Genomic DNA, 12,283 nt, shown 5'->3' on the forward strand with positions numbered 1-12,283 from the left:
TTGCTAACTTCAAATCGAGAAGCTGCATGGTTAACTATATATTTCTTTCTGACGATGCAGAAATTAAATTGAGTATCCCAATGGCGAAAATCCAAAAGTAAAAGATAGAGAGATAGAAAGAGAGATCGAACTTCGGTCTGGCAGTTTTAACAGCTAGCATGAAAAGTTTTCATGCTTATAGGCATGCTGACACGCACGTATATAATGCCTGTACGATGGCTTTCATTTTCCGGAACGTTGAGAGTGTGTTAAAGGGGTTAGTAGGGGGATGGGTGGGTTATCGGGGGTAGTTGTGCCAGTGGGGTAGTGGGTATTGATAGTAACAAGGTAAGAGGGTAAATTTGATCATGGGTTTTTAGGTTATTGGCTTAATCACATATTTCATTCGAATTATATTACGTGAAATGGATCCATTTTCATGGACATGTTGGGTACTCCTCACCGGACGCATAATACGTTTCGGATAATTTCGTAAGCTGCGTATAACGAGCTATGAGGTGTTATGATATCATAATGACTTATTATCGATCGATCAGACTGAGAGAGAGAGAGAGAGTGAATGGATGGATGGATAGATTGACAGGTAATTGATAATGAAATTCCATAACAATCGATGGTTAGATTGACAGATAATTGATAACGATATTCTGTAACTATCGTAATTTTGATTAATATATAAAACTCGAAAAGAGTTATGGGATTTTATCTTTTTCTTTTTCTTTTTCCTTCTTTCTTTCTTTTTCTTTTTTTTTCTTTTTTATTTCCTTTATTTTATTTTGTTTGCAGAGAAAAGATATCGCAAGGAATAAAGGTGGTAGAGAAATGATTTCATAAGGAATTATTATAATACGTGGCCTAAGCATTTTACGATTTATCGTTGAATACTTCGAGCCGTCAGACTTGTGTACGTCGCATTGCACCCAATCCCATCGTATTTGATATAAAGCTCGCGTTCTTCCAACCGAATGCACTCGAGCGTTATTATTTTTTGGAATTTCGCCCATAAATCCTTTTTCACGTAGAGAAAACGTAAGCTGCTGGAAAGTATGAGACTTATGTACATACGCATATATACATATATATATATATATATTTTTTTTTTTATGTATATATATAGCACAAACGTCTTGCGATTGCGAGTCTCTTCTTTCTCGTTTTCCTTTTTGTTTATTTGTTTGTTTGTTTGTTTGTATGTTCTTTTCTTTCCTTTCTCGTCGCATCTTTTGCGCTGAATTAATAATATCCAATAAAACAATTATTATAATAACGCGTGAGAACTATGTTCTTTTTCTTTTTTCTTTTTTTCTCATCTTCCTTTCTTTCTCTTCGTTTTCCTTTAAAATTTTTCTTGATCCTTATATCCTTCTAATGAATTATTCTTTACGTAATAAATCAACGTTGAATTTTCTTACTACGTAAACCAATGGTATTAGCTCACGTGTTATCGTCTTTCGATAAAATATTAGTATGCCCTGTAGCTATGATCGAAGTTACGATATTAGCTTTCAACATCTTGAGAACCATCGTACTTTGCGTGTTCGTATTATATCGTGGTACACTTATAATATCGAGTTACGGAAAGTTTCATTGTAAAATTAATCTGTACGTGTAAACGTTTAAAAAATTTTATCGTTTAAGAAATGATTACGCGATAGAACATGATTCTCAATGTTTACAACAAGCCGATAGTTGTTAATTAATTAATTATTAATTAGTACATTATTTATATATATATATATATATATATATATATAGTTCTTCATTAGATTCGTATATAGAAAGATAACGATATGTCGAATATATCTTTCTTTTTTTATTTTATACATATATACATATATATATTTTTTAAATGTATATTCGTATTGTTATACATGATATACATAATATACACACACGCGCACATACATACATATATATATATATATTTTAGCTAATTTACTAAAGTAATGGATTGAAATAAAATTTTTTCTTTTTCTTTTTTTAATCATTCTTCGTTTTTTTTTTTATAATATATGAACGTAATACATAATATAAATACATTTACCTATTACATATACATATATATATAAAAATCTGACCCTCATAAATTAGCCCGAGGCGATAGTTCTCGTTATAGTCTGAAAGCTTTCACATAGGGTACGTCGGAGCATCAAATATGCCAGTTTAGTTATGTATAAAGTAATAAGGAATGCTGTGCGCGTTCATAGCACGCAATACCTCGTGGTAAATACTCCCTAACCGTGGTTAGTATCAATCTTTAAACCTTCGACGATCCTATATTACTTAGTATATAACCATTTAATATATTTCTTATTTTTTTTTCTTTTTTTTTTTATATTTTATCTTTATCAGTAATGAAAAAATAAATATTAATCATTCTCATAAGTGAATTTCCTTCAAATGTTTGTCTCATTTATTTCCAATAATTCAGGTCGATGATATATTTATATATATGTATATATATATATATTAGTACACACACATATACACTTATTTACCTAAGATATATTAATACTTATTTTATAAATATTTCTTTCAATCTCCCTCTCTTTCTCTCTCTTTTAAAATGCTAAGAGTACGTAATTATGTCGATACTCGATCACTATGTTTGCTTCATATCGTTCTGCTTAAACTTCATGTTTTTTTCAAGAGGGTATCCAACCATCGCTCGATCTCTTTGTGATCGATTCTCTTCAAATATCCGTTTACATACGAAAGGAATGCATATATATCGCATCATATATGTATATATATACATAGATGAGAAAGAGTCGATCCATCGATGGCAGACCATCGAAACGCATCCGTGTTATTTTTGTCAAGTAGTAGTTAGAAGAGTTGCGGCGGAAAGAAGGAGAGCGTATGCATCTGCCAGCGGTATTTCAACTCGAAACAAAGCTACGGAGAGAAGAGGAGAGAAGAGGAGAGGAGAGGAGAGGAGAGAAAAGATTTTGCTCGTTGGTTTCGGAGTCTGTATTGGCGCAAGTCCAGTTGATACAGAGGCCACACTCGATATCGCGATTACGCGACGCAGAAATACGTTTTTCTTCGTTCTCTCTTTTACTCTCTCTTACTCTCTCTCTCTCTCTCTCTCTCTTTTTTTTTCTTTCTTTTTCTTTTTCTCTATCACTATCTTTCTTTCTCTCTTCGTTTCGTTCCGTAACCATTGCATTTTTCTCAAAGATAGATTATACTAAGGTAGGATACGGGAATAAAACGAGATAGTGAAGGTGGGAGAGGATAAGGTGGGTGGATTGGTGAATTGGTTGGTTTAGATTTATAGAGGAAAGAGAAAGACAAAGAGAGAGAGAGAGAGAGAGAGAGAGAGAAAGAGATATCAAAGTATCTTGTGTGCAAAATGCTCGTGGAAAATAAAGTGATTGTATATGTTTCGACATCGATTTCTAATGAATGACTATTCCCCATATTTGTAAAATGTATTGAGAAAAATGAAAAAACGTACTACCGCCCATTTTATGTAGTAATATTCGATGAAACGATATAAATGTTTTCTTTTAATGCAACGAAGAAAAAAAACGGGCCGATTTAATACTCATTAAAGTTTTATCATCCAACGTGTTTTTTCTTTTATGATATTATTTGGCCCCGACCATACCAGGTTAGCCCCACCTCCTACTACTTTAGCCCCGCCCCTACCAGGTTAGCCCCACCTCCTACTACTTTATCCCCGCCCCTACCAGGTTAGCCCCGCCCCCTACCAGGTTAACCTCGCGCCTTACCAGGTTAGCACCACCCCCCTACCAGGTTAACCCCGCGCCCTACCAGGTTAGCACCACCCCCTACCAGGTTAGCACCACCCCCTACCAGGTTAGCACCACCCCCTACCAGGTTAGCACCACCCCCTACCAGGTTAGCACCACCCCCTACCAGGTTAGCACCACCCCCTACCAGGTTAGCACCACCCCCTACCAGGTTAGCACCACCCCCTACCAGGTTAGCACCACCCCCTACCAGGTTAGCACCACCCCCTACCAGGTTAACCCCGCCTCCTACCAGGTTAACCCCGCGCCCTAGCAGGTTAGCCCCGCCTCCTAGGATATTTGGCCCCGCCTTCTACCTGGTTAGCCCCGTCCCTGGTGTATTTGGCCCCGCCTCCTACTACTTTAGTCCCGCCCCTGGGGTATTTGGTCCCACCTCCTACTACTAGACGAAGAAGAAGGAATACTCGTTGTTATCGTTTATCGAAATTTATGATAACATTCTCTTTTATTTTTGTATATGTATATATACAAAAACATACATACACATAAATATATATATTGATCGTGTTTTCTTAGAAAACAATGATATTTTATATTATGATTCTCGTTCGATAAAGGCAAAGAAAAGAAACAAGTAAACAGTTTTGTCGTTACGTGAGGAAAGCTTATAATCTTTCACATTCGTTTAATGTACTCATTCAGTTATTAACGAAACGTTGCCGTGGTTGGTTGTACGATAGAAAATGAATTCGTTCTCATAACAACGTAGATAAAGTTATTCATTAATTTGTTTCTTCTTGATCGTCGATACGAAAATCCTTTTCTATCTCGTTTAAACTTTTCTTACCGTTATCCTTGACAAGAACGGCAGAAAATATTGCACCGAACCAGCATATTATTGCGAATAACCAGACGGCCTTTCTAATATTATCGTCCGTTTGTAATGAACCAAAAACTATCATCGCAAGAATCGAAAGTATCCAATTAGAGATCGCAGCGAATCCTGCACCAAGTAGATTTATCTGCTGCGGAAATGAGTCTGCGAGAAGTGCCCATGATATTGGTGCTACGCCCAAGTTTAGAGATATGAAATATAGGCTGATCCATGTTGGTGGCATCCACCAATACCAATCATCGTATTCCGGATCCTCGAGTCGTTTATCGAAGAACCATCCTGTTTCGTGAGAAAAGAACAAAAAAAAAAAAGAAAAAAAACAGAAAAAAGAAAAGAGGAATAAAATACTGGTAACTTTATTTGATTATTATTTATCTATACGAATATATAGACATCGTGATATATTGTGTTATTAGACGTGGTAGTAAAAAATATATATATATATATATATAAGATATTTGTAAATTCGTATTATATAATATTAAGAGGATCATAGTAAAATTCACGCTGGTCGGTGAGCAGGTTGATGTTAGTAGAAAGGGTTCCTAAAGGAGCTTTAGTAAGCAGCCCAAAATTTGTACATTGAATTCTAACGAGATCGTTAACGAGAATGGTTCTAATGTCCTAGTTGCAGAATACAACTGAGCGAATAAGCGAGAGAGAGACAGATAGAAAGAGAGACATAGATAGATAGATAGATAGATAGATAGATAAATAGATAGATAGAGCAAAGTGCATAGAAATTAAGCCGCTTGGTTTGAGGAAATAATTGTTAGGCTAATGTCTTACCCAACAGTCCAAGGAACAGTCCCATGAACGCGGATGATATGGTCAACAGGATACGCCGTCCTAATACGTCGATGAGTGTATACGCGAGAAGACATGATAGTATTTGTACGATACCAACTACTAGAGTTAATTCACTTCCGTTTAATAAACCTGAACCTTGAGTCTCGAAGATCGTAAGGGCATAAGTGATAAACATGCTGAATCCGCTGAACTGATGGATCATCATTACACCAAAACACATTAGGAAGGAATGAAGTACTCGACGATTCTTCATTAGACCATATCTCATCTGCGTTTAAGAGAATTAAATGTGTGTGTGTGTGTGTGTGTAATAAATTAATCAATTGATTAATTAATTTATTTAATTAATTAATCTAATTATTACTATAATACGATTTATTTGTTTTTTTTTTATTGCTGTTGTTTCTTTTTGTTTCTTTTCTTTTTTTTTTTTTCTTTGTTATTTCTTCCATTGTGCATCTTCTCAATATCGTTAACACTTTAATATCAAACAAAAGATGAAACATAGAAAATAAATTAAATGTTGGAATAATAGTTTCAAAGCAAAATAATATTATTTATTTTATCAACATTTTCTTTTCAATCCTTTAACGATTTATATATTCAATCTCGAAGAAGAATTTATACGAAAAGCTTTTGATAATTATTTCTCAAAGGATGGTATTACGTTTAAAACCGAAACAAACGAGCTCTTTCAAAAGGGGAAGAATAACCTCCCCTACCATTGAATTTAACCGTTAGTAAGAATTATGACGTTTAATATTTCATCGGTCTTTATTATCATTTTACTTGGAACAACGAATGACATAGAACGTATAAATGTTTAATTTTGTATATATACATATGTATATGTATTAGGTTGGAAACTATGAAACGGGCGTTTTTGTTTAATTTTTTATTTTCATTCAACGCCCGTTTCATAGTTTTCAACCTAATATATAAGTATTAGGTTGGAAACTATGAAACGGGCGTTTTTGTTTGGTTTTTTATTTTCATTTAACGTCCGTTTCATAGTTTCCAATCTAATATTAGGTGGACCGGAAAGTAATGTCGTTTCTTTAAAGTGACATTACTTTCCGGTCCCCTCTGATTATGGACCGGAAAGTAATGTCGTTTCTTTAAAGCGACATTACTTTCCGGTCCACCTAATATATATATATGAACGTATATATAATATTTTAATAATCCTACTATTGGGTTGGCAACTAAGTGATTGCGGATTTTGACATCCGCAACGACTTAGTTGCCAAGACAATATGGCGCTGGCAACTAAGTCATTGCGGATATGGTCACCGCAACGACTTAGTTGCCAAGACAATATGGCGCTGGCAACTAAGTGATTGCGGATATGGTCACCGCAACGACTTAGTTGCCAAGACAATATGGCGCTGGCAACTAAGTCATTGCGGATTTTGACAACCGCAACGACTTAGTTGCCAAGACAATATGGCGCTGGCAACTAAGTGATTGCGGATATGGTCACCGCAACGACTTAGTTGCCAAGACAATATGGCGCTGGCAACTAAGTCATTGCGGATTTTGACAACCGCAACGACTTAGTTGCCAAGACAATATGGCGCTGGCAACTAAGTAATTGCGGATATGGTCACCGCAACGACTTAGTTGCCAAAACAATATGGCGCTGGCAACTAAGTGATTGCGGATCTTGACATCCGCAATGATTTAGTTGCCAAGACAATATGGCGCTGGCAACTAAGTCATTGCGGATTTTGACAACCGCAACGACTTAGTTGCCAAGACAATATCTATATATATATATATATATATATATATATATAAAATATTTCGTATAGTTATGTTATTATAGATTAGAAATCATTGAAAGCAAAGATATGTTTATTATTATAAAAAGTTAGTTTAAATGTCATTGACGATGCGGTAAGACCACTAGAAAGGATCAAGGGTGAGGATAGAGAGAAAGATGGAGAATCTTATTAAGACTTTGAATGAGACGGAAAAATAAAGATGAATAGATTGAGGGGGAGAGAGAGAGAGAGAGAGAGAGATGGAAAAGTATCTAAGTAACTCGGAGGAAACGTTTTGTAAGGTACCGATAATTACATCCTCGTTAATGTACATAATAAACGGAGCTCTTATTAACGTGCTACCTACTTCCGTCTTATTGTTTCATTCTCTCTTTCTCTTTCTCCTTCTCTTTTGTTCTTTCTCTCTCTCTCTCTCTCTCTCTGACTCTCTCTTTCTCTCTTTTCTTTTTAGTTTTTCACGTACAATTATTCTTACGTCAAGCATTATTTGTGAAAAAAAAAAGAAGAAAGAAAAAAAGAGAAAGAAAGAAAGAAAGAAAAAAAATATTCTAGGCATTTAAGGGCATCTAAATACGTAATTTTACCTTGGCCGTTCGTCTGAGTATAGCCAACTGTTTTAATTCTTCCATTTCGTAATCGTTCTCATTTTCGTTCTCATTTTGACGATACCAACTTAAAGAATTTTTCGCTCGACTTTCATCATTCTCAATGCTAGCGAGATAATAGAACGGGCTTGCTGGTATGAAACGTAATAGTACGAGTATAATGCAGCTAGCACCGCAGCTTGTACTGTATCTGAAATTTTTACGAGTATCTTATTGTTAATTAACGCAGTTTGTTTGATCCATAAGTATTCTAGGGAGGGTCCATTAATTTTGCAATAATTTTTTTGCTTGTACTTAAAGAAAAAAAAAAAAAAAAAAAAGAAAAAGAAAAAAGAGAGAGAGATTGTCTTCAAATGTTTCTTCATTTTCTTTTTTCTTTCATGGCTCTTTTTCTTTTCTTTTCTTTTCTTTTCTTTTAATTTTTCATTCCTTCTCTCTCTCTCTCTCTCTTTTCTTTTTTTTTTTTTTTTTTTTGAATTCTTTATATACCCATACCTCCATATAATGTTACCTCCATCGAGAACGTGAGCCATTAGGAAAGCGTACATGATTCCGCAATTTATTAAAAGCTGAAATAGAATCAACAATCGATTGCGGGTTTTCTTGTCGGCTATATCACTGATGAAAAGTGGTACCAAGAGACAGGACATACCACCGGAAATTCCGCATACGAAACGACCGATAACAATCATGAATGTCTAAAAATGAAAAAAAAAGAAAAAATACGACGACTATAATGAAAATATCTATTTATATATCGAGAAACATTTTTTTTTTTTTTTTTATATATATATCATAATTCATTATTTTTGTATATTAGAATTTAGATGATTTGTAAAAAAGAAAATAATTCGATCAAATTTAATAACAATACGTTCTCGTTTCCTAGGCTGATCACCGACCAACCAATGGCGTAAAGTAAGATCTTGATTATTCCGCTGATCCAATGATGAAATTTGAAGATCCAAATGGCAATTATGACTCCGAGACAAGCGCCAACGTTTAGAGCGTTACCTATAATACCAAGCTCCATAATACTTGCTATAAATCTGATCCTCATACCCTCTGTAACGCTGGAACACCAACCAACTGACACACCGAGAGTAAAACCACCGAGTGATACTGAAATTTCAAGAGTATATTATTATAATTTTTATTCATTCTCTCTCTCTCTCTCTCTCTCTCTCTCTCTCTCTCTCTCTCTCTGTGTCTCTTTCTATATTTCTATTTTAACATTTTATTCTCTCTCCCTCTTTTTCTTTCTCTCTCTTTATATGTATATATATATATATATATGTATATATACATATATATTTTCTATAGGGACATTTGGAGAAACGTGAAAAAGTCGAAAAGAGAATATTTCTTCGGGAAATGGGGGATTGATTAAAGTGCAACGTTGAATATGGGATTGATTCGAAGAACTAATTACCATTGCGGTAGAATTCATCCTGTACCAATATTCGTAGGAATATGCATGTCGTTTGCAGAGGGATACAAAGAGAAAGAGAGAGAGAGAGAGAGAGAGAGAGAGAGAGAGAGAGAGAGAGTGATATAGAGATAGAAAGATAAAGAGATATATAGAGATAAAGATAAAGGATAAAGATAAAGATATATATGTATAGATAGATAGATAGATAGAAAGAATGAGAATCAATAGGAATAATAAAAATGAATTCCATTTGATAAGTTAAATCACCAAATGAAATGGTATAATGTTTACAAACGTGTGTACGACTCTTGATAGATACCTAGATAAAGAGTACATAGATAGAATACATATATACATACGTGCATATACCTATGTATACATGTGTTATCGAAGATTAGGACTATTGGGTCAATCAGTGTACACTGCATACCTAAAAGCCTAGTCAATCTCTCGTTTTAAGGGCATATCCAATATCCGATATGATGATACCTATAATACTTTCTAACTATAATACTTTTCTCTCTCTCTCTCTCTCTCTCTCTCTCTCTTTCTCTCTCTTTTTTCTTTTCGTCTTCTTTTCCTTTCTTTGATTTTTTTCTCTTTTAATTTTTGCATCCATCGAATTGATATGCAAATATATAATTATGACACAAGGATGAAATATATAATACATATTAATACATATATCATTACAATGCCGGTACATTGATCCTTACATTTTAACGATCATGTTTTATCTCAATTAGTTTATAAATAATATGTACATTAACCAATTAGCCAATTAATTGTTAAACGATACCATTATCCTACTTTCGTGATTAAGCATGAATATCGAACTGAAAGAAATGGACATTGATATATTTTTGTTTTGTTTCGTTTTGCTTTGGGACAATGAGCTTCGAAAAGGGGTTAATCCCCTTTCTCCCTTTTTCCCCCCGGCATCCATTTTCAATCCCCTCATTCATTCCTATCGGTCGATGCACCGGAGCTCATTTTTAGATAGCCGGAGAAAAAATACACGATTATTTTCCTTCTTTTTTTCTTTCTTTCTTTCTTCTTTTTTTTCATCTTTTATTTCCTAATTGACGGACATTTTTTGCGTTAGACAGAATTCTCTTTCTATTTCTCTCTCTCTCTCTCTCTTTGATGCTATTTCAGTTATCATTAGTCTCGTGAAATTGTGCACATCGTGGAAAGGAGATTAAATGAGACGTTGTTGTCCATTGAATGAGGAAAATCTTTTCACCGTTCGTTCTTTTTTTTTTTTTTTTTTTATTTTTTTTTTTTTTTATTTTTTATTCTTTTATTTTTTTAAGCAGAAGAACGTATATTATTCAAATGCTTTCTCAAGAGATTTCTTTTTCTTTTCTTTTTCTTCCTTTTTCTTTTTTCTTTTTTCTTTTTTTTTTATTCTTTTTCTCCCCTTTTCCTTTTCCTTGAAAATTCGACATTTTTCAAGAACGATTAACAAAACTAATCACTGTTTTACGTATGCGTATATGTTAATATATTTCATTGCACGTTTAATCTTTAAAACGTATAAACATTTATATTACTATCGGAATAAATGGAAAAATATTACTGAAAATCTGTGATCGATAGGAAAAATATTTTTATTTCGGTTTTTTTTTTTTTTCTTTCTTTCTTTCTTAAACTGTCAAACTGAGACAATATTAATTACGAATTATGTATCGATTAATTGCGAAATAAATACAACGTCGAATATTATGATTGTTATTGTCAAAATAATTATCACATTGTTGTCTGATAATATTTAACGAAATGTTTAAAAATTTTTTCAATTTGTGACGTTAAGTTAATACGCGTAAAAAATAAAAATAAAAAATATATACATATATATATATATATATATATCTCACATTATGATTGCATGTAAGAATTATATATATATATATATATTATTTTTTTATTTTTCTAAACAAAACGCAAAGTATTCAAATTTTATTATAATCCCTCACCAACGATAGCACCAACATGTTGATTGAAGGTTTTTGTTCGAAGGTTATCCGCCATACGTCTTCTTATCGAGGCCATCTTTTCATTCTCTCTCTCTCTTTCTATATATATATATATATATATATATATATATATATATATATATATCTATATATCTTTGTCTTTTTCTCACAAAAGAAAAAAAGAGCTTTGAAGAGAAGTAATGATATGTCGATTATATCGAATCGTTGACATGACACGTCAGAGCCAATGAGATTGTAAAAAGAAAACTCTCTGAGAGAATGTTCTTTCTCGTTTTGAATAATTTCATTCTCATAATATCCTCTTATATCGATCTAAGAACAATCAGAATCGTTTTCTCTCTCGACTAATGTCAAATTTATCGTAACATTATTTTCAAAGATTTATCGATAGATAGAGATCTTTAATACATCGTATATATCATCGTAGTTTGAAAGACGTGTACGAATTTATTGTACGACAAACATGCCACGGTAATTGATACGTTTTTCAATAAAGAAGAAAAAAAAATTTATATATATGCATATATATATATATATATATAAAACTTTCTAGTCGATAAAACTAGCGATAAAGAATAGAAAAAAAAAGAAAAATAAAAAAAAAAAACAATAAAAGACGATAATTCCTGATAGAAATAACAAAGAAATATTTTTAAAAATTAATCGAATCGTGTTACGTTCATTCGCTTGTGTTCAATATATATATATATATATCTTTTTTCTCTTGGTTTTGTGATATTATTTAAAGTGATATACAGCAAAAGTTTTCATTTTACGTTGTCATTACAATTTGCGTTGTTTTCCGATATTTTTTTTTCTTTCTTTTTTTTTTCTTTTCTTTCTTTCTTTGTATTATTTTTCTTCTTTTTTTTTTTTTCTCTTTTTTTTTGTCTATTTGTTTTCGTTCGTTTCAACAAACAGTATCAAATTTATACGAAGCGTTCTCTTCAACGTAGAAAAATATAAATTTGTATTAGATAATAATTTGCTCTTTGGTATAGTATTTTTATTTTTTTAAAAGCTACTTTATAT

The 12,283-nt window shown here is 32.8% G+C and overlaps 1 protein-coding gene across 1 annotated transcript; it reads right to left on the minus strand.

Moving 5' to 3' along the window:
* Positions 1-4,504: 4,504 nt before the first annotated feature.
* LOC124428789 (facilitated trehalose transporter Tret1-like) lies at positions 4,505-11,306 on the minus strand. Its single transcript, XM_046973285.1, has 6 exons — positions 11,231-11,306; positions 8,694-8,941; positions 8,315-8,517; positions 7,799-8,009; positions 5,407-5,695; positions 4,505-4,896 (listed from the first exon to the last, which is right to left on the minus strand). The coding sequence occupies exons 1-6, from the start codon at positions 11,304-11,306 to the stop codon at positions 4,505-4,507; spliced, it is 1,419 nt and encodes a 472-aa protein (XP_046829241.1).
* Between the last annotated feature and the right edge of the window lie 977 nt (positions 11,307-12,283).

The sequence above is a fragment of the Vespa crabro genome, chromosome 13 (assembly GCF_910589235.1).
Source record: "Vespa crabro chromosome 13, iyVesCrab1.2, whole genome shotgun sequence".
Lineage (NCBI taxonomy): Eukaryota > Metazoa > Arthropoda > Insecta > Hymenoptera > Vespidae > Vespa > Vespa crabro.